General features: G+C 31.3%; 1 protein-coding gene across 1 annotated transcript; it reads left to right on the top strand.

The window, feature by feature from the left end:
• The first annotated feature begins 11,363 nt into the window (after positions 1–11,363).
• LOC149890940 (uncharacterized) lies at positions 11,364–14,198 on the top strand. The gene has a single exon (XM_090081999.1). The coding sequence runs from the start codon at positions 11,364–11,366 to the stop codon at positions 14,196–14,198; it is 2,835 nt and encodes a 944-aa protein (XP_089938125.1).
• The last annotated feature ends 1,295 nt before the right edge of the window (positions 14,199–15,493 follow it).

The following is a 15,493-nucleotide window of genomic DNA, read 5'->3' as shown; positions in this document are numbered from 1 at the left end:
GTCACAAACACCAGAAAGAAGAATGTTTTCGGAGTGGGCAAAGTAGTTGTTGTTCTGCAACACAGGCTCTAATATTTTCCAATCTTCTGCTCCAAGCTCATGACACTGCTTCAGCAAGTAAAAAAAGTTCTTTGCACCATCAGCGCAAGAAGGATGACTCTTGATATTGAACCATGAAGGAGCGTAAACATTTACTATAAAGCGTGCAATTTTGTATAGTGATGGGGAACAGACTTCTTTTGACATATACAATCTCAAAATTCTGTTGGCTTTTGTCAGCCACCTAGCATGGTTTAAATTTCCTGGCATTGCGTTCTGTAAAAACCTAATTTCATCACTATTTGTATAACCTTGCTGCACTGCTAAGCATGCTCTAAGAAGATATTTTTGATCTGTACTTAGACTGTTCTTAACCTCATCATTAATCTCAACCACTTTTCCTAACATAGCTTTAAACTTTGAAATTGGTAAATCCTTGGGATCAAAGTCTAGCGCACTCATAATTACACCACTTGAACTACTAGGACCTCTTGTACATCCTCCATCAATAGCAGAAATCTATTTCCGAAATGGTAGTTCATTAGTATGCAACAGGCAAACAAGCCATTGCAGTGGTCTTGCAACGCCTTTCTCTAATTTTCGAATCACACCATTTCGTTTGCCTGTATTGGTTACTGTACCGTCATAAACAACTGCTTGTAGCGTACTTGCTGAATTTGTATTTGCAATTATCGATAATATCTTATTTGCAACGTCAGCTGCTTTACCTGTTTCTGGCATTACATGATCAATGTAGTTATTGTTTGGAAATGATACAATAACATAATGTTCTTCCTTTATGCTTCTACGTATGCCAGACTTCTCAATAAAAGTTAAGTCTTTCTTCCCATCAAATCCAATACAAACTAGTTCTTGCATCTCGGCAGCATGCTTAGAAACTTGTTTCTGCTGCCAAAGACCTCTCTGACGTCTAAGTTTTGCAGGATCTATTGCAGTTTCTGCCGACAATAGCTTCATATCTTTTAGCACTGCATTCACTACAAGACAAGCTTCTCTGTTACTAATCTTGAATCTGTCCAAAGCTTTGCACAACTCCGGATACTGTTTCATGTTTCTGGGTGCTGCAACACCATCATCAGATTCACCACTGGAAATTTCACAATCAAGAACTTCATTACCCATGTTTAGTTGAAGTTCTACGTCCTCACCACCATCATCATCAGCATCATCACTCATGTTGTTGTAGATATAATTTATTTTTGTCTCATGTTTTATTTTCTGATTGCGCTCAAATTTTAAACGTTTGACTGCTCTCATTTCTTTCTTCTGCAACTTACCTGTAGCTTTTATATCTATAGCACCTATATACATTTTCCTTTCAGTTTTTTGGTCCAACCAGAAAGACCATTCTGTTGGAGGTATTTTATGCGACAGTGGACAAATACATTGCAAATTCTCTTGTATACCGCTGTCAACACATTTACAAGTACATATATCAAATACAGTTTGTAATGATTTCAAACAGTCTTGGTAGTTGATGGATGTCTTCTTAGAACTGGGATATTTAGCAAGACCCTTAACTTTATCAATCAATTTCTTTACACGATTGACTACACTCTTTGTGTCAATTACTGGGATACTCGCAGTGTTGTAGATACTTACAACTTCATGTGCTACAGCTGTCACTCTCTTCTGCATACAATCATATTTATTGTACTTTAAGTAGTAGTCACACAGTCTGTAAACATCACTAGATGTAGGAAGTTGATTTTTTTTTATAACTGCAGGCTGGCCCAGGACTGAGTGTTTAGTCCAAAGTCTTGTGCTGACGGACGCCATTTATTAATACTCAATACAATGGAAACCAACTTGTCCAAACAATATCAGATAACAATTAGAAAAGATTAATTATAAACAACTGATTGAAATAAACCCTGTTGTAGCAAGAATAAATTATCACTTTTTCTAAACAATATAAAATATAAAACAGAACATGTTAAACACATATCGCGAGGTTAGAATTATTTTGTTCTATCTCCAATTTTAAAAGTTAGGAGAAAATGAGTTATTAATTTTAGTTAATAATAATAACTTTTAAAATACGCATTATTTTTTTATTTTTTTTCTAAATAAATTGCTTAAACATAAATTATTTAAAGATAAGTTATTATTTCTTTAAAAATAAAAGCTAAAACTTTAAACAATTTTTACTTTTAGAAAAAATCAAAAACTTTCTCCCAACATTTAAACATGGAGATAGAACAAAATAATTCTAACCTCGCGATATATTACCGTAATACAGGGTTTGATGAGGGTAAATTTACGATATGCTAGGATTACTTTTGGTTGAGTTAAGGTAATGTATGATTAATTTACGGTTACTTAGACTTATCTAATCTCATTTCATGTACCAGCGAATATAATATAAACTAAACGTAGTGAACACTAATAAGAATATGCCTTTATAAAATTGATATACGTTTTCACATTATTTCCTCATTTTCAACTACAAGTTGCAAGTACTTACTGAGGTTAAAATTTAAAAAATCTTATGGTCCCTAGATTTTGGACCAATAGAACAACTTTTTATGCTATAGCCAAAAAAAAAAAAAAAGTATGACCCGCCTTAATATATATATATATATATATATATATATATATATATATATATATATATATATATATATATAAACTGTTAGTGTATTCTATAAAAAAAGTGCTCAATGCTCTTAAAGAGCAGAGCAGTAATAAATTAGTAAAAACGCTTATCTAATTTTTTCTTCCACAACTTGTTTCACCATCAATAAGTAATCAGGAAGGTTAACAAATTAATCATTAGTTAACATGTTATATATTAACCTTATATATTCATAAACTTATCTTTCACCATCACTAGGTTCATCAGACTTCCTGATGAACCTACTGATGGTAAAACAAGCTGTCAAAGAAAAAATTAGATAAGTATTTTTGCTAATTTATATATATATATATATATATATATATATATATATATATATATATATATATATATATATATATATATATATGTATGTATATATATTTATTAACTTAGATCCTAACTAACGAAATTATTGCGATATATGTATATATATATATATATATATATATATATATATATATATATATATATACACATATATCACAATAATTTTGTGTATATATAAATATATGTATGTATATATACTATACGTGTATATATACATACATGTATTTATATATACACGTATATATACACACGCATTTATAAATATATATATATATATAAATATATATATGTATACATATATTTATATATACACATATATATATACACACGCATATATAAATATATATATATATATATAAATATATATATATAGTAACCTACATCGTAACTAACAAAATTATTGTTACTAACCTATTTTTGTTCATTAAGCAATCAAACTATGTGGAGTTTTCTTTGTTGTCTACTTAAAACCATTCTTTTTTGGAGATGCTACTTAACTGAACACAAACTAGTTAAAAACTCATGCATGAGTATTAAACATTATGGTTTCCAACTTTTCTTAAACTTGGTTTATCAATAATTAGGATCAAAATCAAACTGAATCTAAGGTTCAGTTGGATTTGAGCTCTAAACCATGGTTTAATCAGATGTCACCTCAACTGCAGTGACGATCAAACAATTTTAGTCCAGTTATATTTAATAATTTTTACATATCCAAGACTTTGGGATGTAATGATATATAAAAAAGGGTTGTAATTTTTTTACTATGATAGTAATAACTATGATACAATCAAAAATAGCTGTATTTTTTCTATAAAAGAATAATTACAAAATAACAAAAAACTGCTGTTTTAAATAAACATATCCTTAACTTGCACATTGATCTGAATATCAGGCTTTTATTACTTTTACAGTATACCCAATATAATAAATCATCACATTTGTAATAGACAATATTAATTACTTGAATTTAAATTATAGTCATATTTAGGTAACTTTTAATTTTAGAAGTTTTAATTTAACATACAAACACAACTTATCTAAAAACATCTATAATTTTATAGTCCTAACATATTTTTAAGATCTAACATATTTTATTTGACGATAGCAATAATACACTTGAATTAATTAATTTTGTAAGCTAAACAAACCAACTTGTTATTTTCACATTTAACCAAAACATGACTGACTGCTATATGCTATATAGTATACCTATATAATATAGATAACACAGTAACACTACTTTTTTTTTTCTGTTAAAAATAGACAAATTTGAAAAACACCAAACAATGTTTCGAATAAGCCTCGTAAAACTGTAAAACGTTTTCTTAATCCAGCAGCATTTTAACTTAAAATGAAATTTGAATACATAAAATTGGTTTTGCGATCAGCTACACTTTGATCAATTCATGATGTGTATACGCTTACTAAGTTCAGACTTGAGATTAAAGTAGATGCAGACTGTTCTTATTTTAGCTGCTAAAATGATGTTCTAAAAATATTGTAAATTTTTCATTTGCATTAACATACCATATGTCATATAACTATTAAAAATAATTACTTCTAAACAAAATCAAATGTGGCAAGTGAAACTTTGTGTTAAAACTTAAACAGATTTATATCTCAGGAATAGATGGAAAATAATGCAATTACTGTCTTCTTATTAACAACTTTTATCATCAGATCTGCCATTTGTAGTGAAATCACATTTTGATAAGGCGCATAATTTCATGCAATAAAAACGCGTTAATTATAAGTAAAGTGAAAATTCACTGTACCTAAGGATGCGTTTTTTGATAGGTACAGTGAAAATCTATTTTTAGAATATTTTTGAAAATTTACTTTCGTTTTGCTAAGTGCGCATGCTTAAAACAACAAGTTTTATTTTAGAATAAAGTTTTTGTAGAAAGAAGGGTTAAGAGTTTTAAATAAGAGTTCAAAAGATTAAAAAATGGAGGAAATTTTCATAAAGAATTATAAAGACTTTGATGAAGCAGAAAAGTCTGTTAATGAATATTGTAGACTCAATTTTCACCCCGTTAAAATTGATTCAAAAGAAAAAGTTGAACATTACAATAAAAAAGTAAAGGAAGGTTCCCAGATTTGTTGTGTTCCTCTTGATGCTATATATGGTTATAGGTGAGCCCAATATAATAATAATAATAATAAATAATTATAGTATTGATAATACCAGTGATAATAAGGTAAGATGTGACGATTATTGTGATAGTACTGTATTGCAGTACACTCAAGTGTACTGCAATACACTCAAGTGTACTGCAATACAGTACTGTCACAGTAATCGTCACAGATTACCTTATTATTACTGGTGTTATCAATACTATTGTATTTATATATATTTTATTTATATATATGAGTGTATATATATATATATATATATATATATATATATATATATATATATATATATATATATATATATATATATATATATACTGCAGTACAGTACTGTATATAAAAAAGTGTTTACTGTATATACTATGACAGTATACACTATTGTATATGTGTATACTATACATAGTCTATGTACATAGACTATGTATAGTATACACATATACAATAGTGTATATATGTTGATGTTTTCGCTTTAGGTATTTCTTAGTATCTTCGCTAAGCAAACCTACTGATGTTTTATTTATTTGAAATTGTACTGGGCTTACATCCAAATATTTAGATAGTTTCACATTAGATTCACTACTTGGGTTTAAAACATTCTCATGAATAACAATCTCTTCTGGGATATAGTCCTGATCAAAATCATCAAAATCTTGGTTATGTTCTGGTAGATTAGGAGTGCCTTTGTTGTAATTTCGCACTTCATTTAAATGAGAATGACATGTAACAGTGTCAATGGGAAGATTTTATTTATACATTTTAAATACTGTTGTTAACAAGGTTATGGGAACTGAGCGTGTAGTTGGTGCTTTTGTTTGTTTTGATTTATTATGATTAGGATGCTCACACTTTTTAGACAGTTTCCACCCGATACCATTGATGAACTTGTGATATGCACATAATTTTTCACTTTTATTTAAACTTCTCATAAGCCTATTTTCGATAAGATTTAGCTCATTCCATTCATGGTTTGTCGCATTCAGTTTTAAATTTGTAAAGTGCTTTGACACACTCTATCCAATTACATTATGGTATCGCTTATAAGAATTACAACCACCTTGTTGATTCAAAGTTGATTCTTTATAATTAATTATGTTAAGTTCTAAAATTGAAAATAAATAAGTCGTAAATAAAATATCCATTAAATTTAGAAATTATTTTAAAAAATAAACATATCATACAAAACTAAAAGTTAATTCCAAATTCTTTCTTACCAACAATTATCCGGAAAAGAAAATGCGATAGCAGACAAAGTTGACTTATTTGCAATGTGTTTGTTTTCTTTATTATTCTTCTAGCAAATTTGCAATTTGTTAATTTAGTTGTCTTTGATTTTATACCTTTTCATAAAGTCAATCAACGTGAAGTTTATGTTGGAGATTTCTTGTTAATTTTTATTTATTGGATGACTCATGATAATATACCTCATGGAAATAAGTAATGTGTAACTATTAGTTTTATCAATGTTGTAAAGATTTGTAAAATCAACTATTTTCTTGAATTTAGTTACGAATTAGCCTGGCATAGATAAAAGTTGCATTTTTATCATTACAAAGTACAAGAATTAAAGTTTGTTATATCTTTATTATTCCCAATATTCAACATTGCATTATGTTGAAAATATTGGAAACCATAAAGATCTATGAATTGAAAACTACAAACTGATTTCTAAAACGGAAGTTATAATATCTTCAATGTATATTGTTTACTTAAAACTACACCATGTTATTCAACAACCCCAACAACGACTGCTACATCAGCAACTGCAGTATCAAACAAAGCAGGTAAATTGATTTGTAGTTTTTATAAGTGGTGACTTCTCCTTTTTTGTATACATTTTTAACTCTTTTTAAAACCTTATTTTGCAACACTTTATGTCCTCTGTAATGAGGATTTATCATTTTAGAAAGCGTTAATAGAACTATAGCTGTTTTTGTGGTAGCTATTTATTAGGGGTTTACCGGATATGATATCCGGATAATCCGGTATCCAGGATCATAGTATAACCGGATATGCAACATATATAGCCATCGTATATCTAGATATAGCCGGATATGTAATATTTTAGATAATCATTAATCCCACCTGTGTACATACTTTTATAACAATTAGGAATTAACTGTTTTGAGTAATATTAATAACAAAAGTAAAAATTAGGTAATATAATGAAATAATATAGTAATTGTGCAAATCTAACTTTTAAATGAGTGAACTCTTGATTACACAGGTCTGCAAAAATCATAAAATTATACAAATTTATATAATTAATTTTAAGTCATAAAATATTTTATTTACATTATATACAACTATAAATTTTTATAAAATCTGTTTTTTTTTTAGTTTCGAAGCTTTGTTAAGTGCTTTTTCTCTTGTTGGACGTTACATTTTCCTTATGCAGCATCCATTAGTAGTCGCCCATCATATTTGTATCAAATAGACCTTGATACCTTCTCTCCATTTCTTTGATATCATGGTGAAACCTTCTAGCTTGCTCTTCACTTACTGCACCAAGATTTTCCGGGATATAATCCAAATAGGAGTTCAAAAAATGGAGTTTTATACTCATTGAGCATCCCAAATTTTTTTAAATTGCTCAACATATTTTCTACGATATTTTTTAAATCCGAGTCCTTCTGATTTCCTGTAAACTTCGTAACTACATCTTTAAAAGAATTCCATGCTGACCTCTCAACATAGTTCGTCATGTTTTTGAACTTGTTATCTTCCATTAGCCTGCGAATGTACTGACCAACAATAACTCTCGAATAACTTACAAATGAACCAACAAAAACTCTCTCCTTCAGCTTTGCTTCAGACATACCAGGAAATTTGCTTGAAAGGTGTTTTAATGTCTTACCATCTTTTAGCAAAGCCTTCACAAACTGCTTCATCATGCCAAGTTTGATATGGAGCGGTGGTAGAAGGACCTTTTTAGGAGCAACCTAAAATTCAAAGTGCACGTTTTTCTCTCCAACATTCAATGTTCTTTTTGGCCACACTTTCTGGTTCAAATGTTTAGCTTTATCACGACCATCATATTCACACAAAAAATAAAGAAATTTTGTGTAACCACTTTGCTGTCCAAGTATCATAGAAAATGATTTAAGATCCCCAGAAACTATCCACTCGAATTCTTTGTACTTTTACTAATCCAAAATCTTTATGATGCTTATCCAAGATTTATACGAGGAAGTCATATATCTGGTGCTATGTGGTATTATTGGAAGTAATCATTGTGTTGTTATTGTTGTGATGTTTTTGAGTTGATAGACAGCTTGACTTACCTTCCCGCTGGTGTCTATTGTTAAAAACGACTATTATTTAGTTTCATTACTGCAACTCACAGCCTCTAATTAATCACTAAAAGTCAAGATAAAAGATTTTGCTATAGTATTTGGTTTAAAGTTGAATTTTATTTTTATTTTTAAGTGTTGCCAATAGGTTTGCTCTTTCAATCAGATTTTAAGTTTACTTTTCAACAAATACTTTGAAACCATTGCAAAATTTATTTAATGTCTGTTATTTGTTTATGGGTACGCTTAATAAGTGCGAACTGGTCTAAGTCTGAAGCAGTTGCAAAACCTATCATTACTGCAAACTAGCATAAGTGCGCCATAAGAATTTGCAGAAATCGGCACAAGTCCGAACTGGTATAAATGCAATGCAGTTGCGCTGTCTGACATAAGTGCAAATAGCTTAAGTGCGCCAAAAATAATTACAAACATTACCACAAGTGTGCATCATCATAATTGTGAACATCAAAATTTTATTAAAAAGTATTTAATGGACTCCTGCAACAAAACTAATATATATATATATATATATATATATATATATATATATATATATATATATATATATATATATACGGTAAAAAAATATCCCCAACAATTCATTTACAAAAATAAATTCCTTAATTAGTTCCATTCTATTAACAACTCCCTCTCCGGGTTCATTAATATGTACCTTTGTTATAAAGTTTTATTAATAAATTATTTCTTGGGTTTCTGTTTTTTGGTTTTTCACGGGAGTGTAGTGAATTTTTATGTTACTTGGCTTCGATGAGCATTACGCCCTTAACTTTCAAAATAGCAACACTTTTAATATTATTTTAATAAATCTTCATGTTAATTTTCACTGTACGTAACACTAAACTTTTTTGATAAATACCGTGAACTTTCACTGCACAGTGAATTTTCACTGTATCTATCAAAAACGCTTCGTTAGGCCAAGGACGTATTAATAGATGGACGTTCAACGCATTGTTATAGATCAAAGGTGCCGCCAATTAGCCAAAAACTATGCGTGTTACCGTCAATTTTCTAAATTCATGATACAGATACTCCGACTTCTACCCGTCAAATTTCCGTCAAAAAACCTCCCTCAGTAAACCCATTATAATTATGCATTACAGAAGCTTATGGTTATAAAAGACAAAAAAATTAATCAAGAATAGTTCACAAATCTGAAAAAGGTTGATTTGAGCTATGAACTTTGCTTAATAAAAATTTAGCTGTGTTTAAACTTTAACGTCTAAAACTAGGCTTTTGCAAAAAGGCTATGTTTGGTTTACTAGAATGGATAGAGTAAAGTGAAACAAATTTTCCTTATTAAATTGAAGCTGCTATGATATAGTTTAAAGGTGGAAAAAGATATTTTTAGTGTTCTTTTCACCCCACTCTCAGATTATGCTTCCCACTTTAAGGTTCAAATCAGAGAGTATTTCTTATTTTTGTCGGTAATGTCGAACTAATTTGCCTCGCTTTTTTTTTCTCTTGAATTTGTGATTTTTTTTTTTCGTGAACGACCAAGTTAAAAAATTTCTTACTTTCGATACCTAAACTGCATTTTGTCTAAAGGTATTATAACTAAAAGGATCTTAAAGTTCATAAAATACTATTCGTTTCAGGAGTTGGAAAGATATATAAAGTATGTATTTTTAATGAGCATTTTTGTTTAAGCATTTTTAAACTGTCATGTAGAGCTACTTTAAGTTATAATGAACTTTTTTTTTTAATTATTACTGTTGTTACTAATAGTAATAACAGAAGTAATAAAAATGATAAGATCATACTTTTAGTTGCATATTCTTGAGCCTTCTACAAGTGATGCATAGCCTTATTTTTAACCTTCTATAAATATTATATCAAAAGAAGTAATCTTATATTCATATTTATTATCTCATTACAGGATAAACAATGAGTCTTCATGAGGAATATTTAAAACATTTATGTAGAAAGTGTGGCTGCATAATAAAGCAGGATAGTCACTATCAAATAAAACCTTTTGTTATCTATAAACAAGCAATTCTTAGCTTTTACAAGCTGGATACAACCTCAGACTATCAAAAAGTTCATCCTGAATATTTATGCAAATCATGTTATATGGTCTTATACAGGTTAGATTTAAAATCAAAAAAAGGCTTTGAAGTTGAGAGGAATGTTAAATTCTTCACTTTTTCTGAAAAACCTGTTATGTATGTAACACACTCACAAGAGTTGGAAGAAATAAAAAAGTACATGCGATAAGTATTCATCAAGCATTTTCATCAAAACATGGTTTTGACTGTTACAATGAAAATAATAAAAATTATTTTGTAATAGTTAAAATCAATAGTTATCGCCAATCAAATGGCATGTGGAGACTAATTGTTTTAAATCGTGAAGTGCCATTATCCATTAATATTAACAAATCTCTTCCAGATCAACTAAATCTTCAATCTGCTAATATTATATTCTCCAACATTTCATGCATAAACATCTGTAAATGTAATAATGACTTCCAGTATCTTTTTTTGTAATCAGAAATAAATTTTCTGATTTTAAAAATTTCCAAAGCACATCAAATGAGGATGTTGGAGTTCTCGTATGGACGATCTTACAACTGTTCAAATACTTGCGCGAGCAATGACTCTGATGATCGAGGAACGGAACAACGGGATGGTGGAAAAATTTGCTGTAGCTGCAATGAAAAGTAGTGATCCGAGGTTGCTAGAAGATAAAACACAATCAGTGTGCTATGAATGCAAACTTCCCAATCACTTTGCGAGAGATTGTCATTTAAGAAGACATAATTATCGAAACAAGTCAAGTAGAAGACGGGAGTCAAGCGATGTGCTGTGTTACTCGTGTCAAGAGTATGGACACATATCAAAAATGTGTCCAAAAAACGGAGTGAGGGAGAAGACGTCTGCGCCAGTTCTCTCCCTAAACAATCAATAATGGCGTTACCTACCATGCTCTTGGATATTAACGGTGTATTTCAGGATGTGCTAATTGACTCAGGGTGTACCTGCTGCATCATTTATAAAAAATGTGCGACAAAAATAACGAAGAAAGAAGTTAGCGTGGTAACTGTAAATGGACAACAACAGCAGTGCGAAGGTGTTAGCCAAACTCGAATCACCGCGCCAAATGGAAATACAGTGTGTGTGGAAGCACTTGTGGTCAATTTCAAACCGCTGGGTTTTTGTTTCATAATGGGTATGAATGGAATAGTGGCACTTGGTGGAGTATCGATTTCTGCAACGCGGGATGTTTGTTTTATGAAAAAAGAAGCATGTTTACTTGGTTTAAAAAGCGATTTGTCAATAGATGTTCATGATATGAATATAACGGCTCAGGATTTCACAGCTTCATTTGAAAAGAAAAATAGAGAATGGATAATTGCGTGGAAATGGAATACCAAACCTGAAAATCTGGTGAATAGAATTGCTGAATATACCATCCCCATCGGCATAAAACACGATTACGAAAAAGAAATTGAAGGGTGGATAGAGAAAAAATGGCTGCAAAAGTACGAAGCGAAAAAACACGGTCCAGTAAAAGGTTTGGTTCCACTTATGGCAGTGGTGCAGCAAAACAAAGGGAAAGTGCGACCAGTGTTAGACTTCAGGGAGCTGAACACGTTTATTGAACCATTTACGGCGAACACGGATGCATGTGCTGACAAACTTCGAGACTGGAGACGGCTTGGAGAAAATATTTCAATTATTGATTTATCATCGGCCTACATGCAACTCAAAATCAGCGAGGAACTCTGGGCTTACCAAACTGTTGTGTTCCGTGGACAGAGGTTTTGTTTAACACGTTTGGGATTTGGCCTGAACGTTGCGCCCGTCATAATGAAAGCAGTTTTGGACAAAGTTCTATCGCAAGACGAAAAGATCTGGAAGGGAACATCATCATACATTGATGATATTCTTGTAAATGAAGACATCGTATCAGTTCGCATTGTACTTGATCATTTGGATATGTATGGATTACATTGTAAGCCGGCGGTTCGTGTGTCCGAAGGGGCGAGAGTTCTAGGATTACAAGTTGGAATTGAAAATAAGAAGTTATTTTGGAAGAGAGACAACGATTTTGGTGAAATTCCAAGTTCTCTAACGAGGCGAAAAATCTTCTCTTTATGTGGAAAAATGACAGGGAATCTTCCAGTTTGTGGTTGGTTGCGTGTAGCTTCGTCATTTGTTAAAAGGACGGCAAACGCCCTAACGAAAACATGGGATGAGAAGATACAATGCGATTTTGTTGAAAAAATGGTGAACGATATGGTAAAAAGAACACGTAACGACGATCCTGCCAAAGGAGTTTGGAATGTTTATGGCAACGAGGCAACAGTGTGGGTGGATGCTAGTTCGCTAGCGCTAGGTGTGAGTATCGAAGTTGATGGCAATATAATCGAAGACGCTTGTTGGTTAAGAAAAGATGATACAACACATATAAACATGTCTGAACTCGATGCAGTAATCAAAGGACTAAACATGGGTCTCAATTGGAAGATGAATGTCTTGCATATTTGCACTGATTCGAAAGCAGTATTACATTGGGTCACCGATGCACTGACTGGAAAATCTAGATTGAAGACAAAGGCTTCAAACGAAATGCTGATTAGAAGACGGCTTCAGACCATTACGAATATTGTGGAGGAATACAAACTCAGAGTGGATATTAAACTAGTGCCCTCGGAGTCTAACTTAGCCGATGTACTTACTCGAGTGCCTGGAAGTTGGTTGAAAATGATCGATAAGCCCACTGAACTTGCTGCAGGTGGAACGATTAGTGCTTCTCTATCTCCCAAAGAAATAAACCATGTTCATAAGTCCACGGGACATTATGGTGTGAAGAGAACATTGTATTTTGTTCGTAGAATTGACCCATCAGTAAGCAGGGAAGAAGTCAGGCAAGTGGTTGAAAAATGTGTAACCTGTCAATCAATTGATCCAAGTCCGATAAAGTGGCCGAAAGGGAAGATCGAAGTAAAAGGGACGTGGCAACGGCTTGGTATGGATATAACTCATTATGAGGGGCAACATTTTCTTACCCTGATTGACTGTGGGCCTTCACGATATGCAATATGGCGCCATCTTAAAGACCAAACTAGTGCATGTGTCATTCAGGAATTAAACGAAATCTTTCTTGAACGAGGCGGTCCAAAAGAAATTCTGACGGATAATGATACAGCATTTCGAAGCACATTATTTTTGCAATTTATGAACAAATGGAACGTTAAACTTCGCTTCAGGTGCGCTTACGTTCCTTCAGGGAATGGAATTGCAGAACGGTGCCATCGAACAGTGAAAAGAACGGCGAAGAGAGTTCCGTGCAGCATACCCGAGGCAGTTTATTGGTATAACGTCAGCCCAAAAGACTGTTGTAAGTCATCTACAGCACCCGCAAATAAATTATACCATTACGAAATTAGAGTTAGAGGAATTGACGACGATAAAAACGCATATGAACCTCATGAGAAGATCACCAACAAGTTTAAACTCGGCGATGAAGTATGGGTAAAGCCCCCGGACAACCGATGTGACTCTCAATACAAAATTGGGAGAATTACAGGAATTATTTCGGAGCAAACGGTAGAAGTGGACAAAGTATCCCGGCACATACGCGACCTAAGACCCGTCAGAGTTGATAACAAGTCGAATGAGGATCTAGAAGATGATGAAGAACTGTGCGTTGTGTTACCTGAAGACGAGACAAACCAGACGCCAATGTTGCGAAGAAGCACCCGAAAAAGGATGGCACCTGAGCGATATAGTCCGTGAGGTGAAGTGGTCGTTATGACCAAGGGGGAGTGTAATTATAGCGTTACTTGTGAATAATTGTGTGCGTAAAAGATGTCATTATAGCGTTACTTGTGAATAGTTATGTGCGTAAAGGATATGTCATTATAGCGTTACTTGTAAATAATTGTATGTGTGAAAAGATGTGTGAATGCCTTATAGCATTACTTGTAAATAATTGTATTTGTGAAAAGATATGTGTGAATGCCTAGGGAATGCCTACTTGTAAATAATTGTATGTGTGAAAAGATATGTGTGAATACCTAGGGAATTAACTTGTATATAAATTGTGTTGAATTTTACAAAGATAGATCGGCGTTTACGCACAACTAAAAAACGATCTTTTTTATGCGAAACTACAATTACTTAGGCATAGTTTATCCTTTACTTAAGGCTATGCTATAGTAAAGCAAGATATCTTATTAATAAATATGAAAGGACTTCTAAATGTCATTTAATATTATTTTGAATATTTTCAAGATGTCATTTAATATGCAACATTTTTTTGAAGCTAAAAATTGTCTTTCCTATTATAATTTATTTGAAGATTTATTTATTATTGTAAAATGGCTCCATAACAAACTTACATGCTTGTGTCTATTTTATATTATGTCAGTGTAAGACATGCTATAAAAAATAGTCTGCAGGTTTTTAAATGACCTTTTTTATACATGCTGTTTAAAAGTATCTGTGTTATGATTTTAAAATGTGAGCACCAATGTGCTTTCATTGTACTTGCCTAAAAACAATCATAAATTATAACAATATAGTAACTGCTATATTGTCAAAAATATTATTATAATTTAGTAGTAGTATATAAAATGTGTATTATTATTATAATTATAAATATAATTTATTAGTAGTATATATAATTTAGTAGTAGTATATAAAATATAATTTAGTAGTAGTATATAAAGTGAGTTGTCAAAGTGAGTTTCTAATTCACTTGCTGTTAACACAGTTTCTAATTCACTCGCTGTTAACACATAGCTATGTGTTAACAGCGAGTGAATTAGAAACTCACTTTGACAACTCACTTTTGATAATATAGGTATATATTAATAAAAAGAATAAAAAATTTAAACAAAAACTACTTAGAAGACTTAAGACCAAAAGTAATTTTTGTTTAAATTTTTTATACTTTTTATTAGTATTAAAAATTTTTATTACTATTAAAACTCATTAAGTTAATTTTTTTAATGCTAAATATTTGTCTAATTTGTTCTTGAAACTGTTTACATTTGTTGACTTGTGGCAATGTTGGGGTGTTAGCCAGG

Source organism: Hydra viridissima, unplaced genomic scaffold (genome assembly GCF_058129835.1).
Source record: "Hydra viridissima isolate aposymbiotic clone 2 unplaced genomic scaffold, HvirCarnegie_v1 scaffold_3, whole genome shotgun sequence".
Taxonomy (NCBI): domain Eukaryota; kingdom Metazoa; phylum Cnidaria; class Hydrozoa; order Anthoathecata; family Hydridae; genus Hydra; species Hydra viridissima.
Note: the sequence above shows the minus strand (reverse complement) of the source record. Positions and strands in the feature narration are given on the sequence as shown.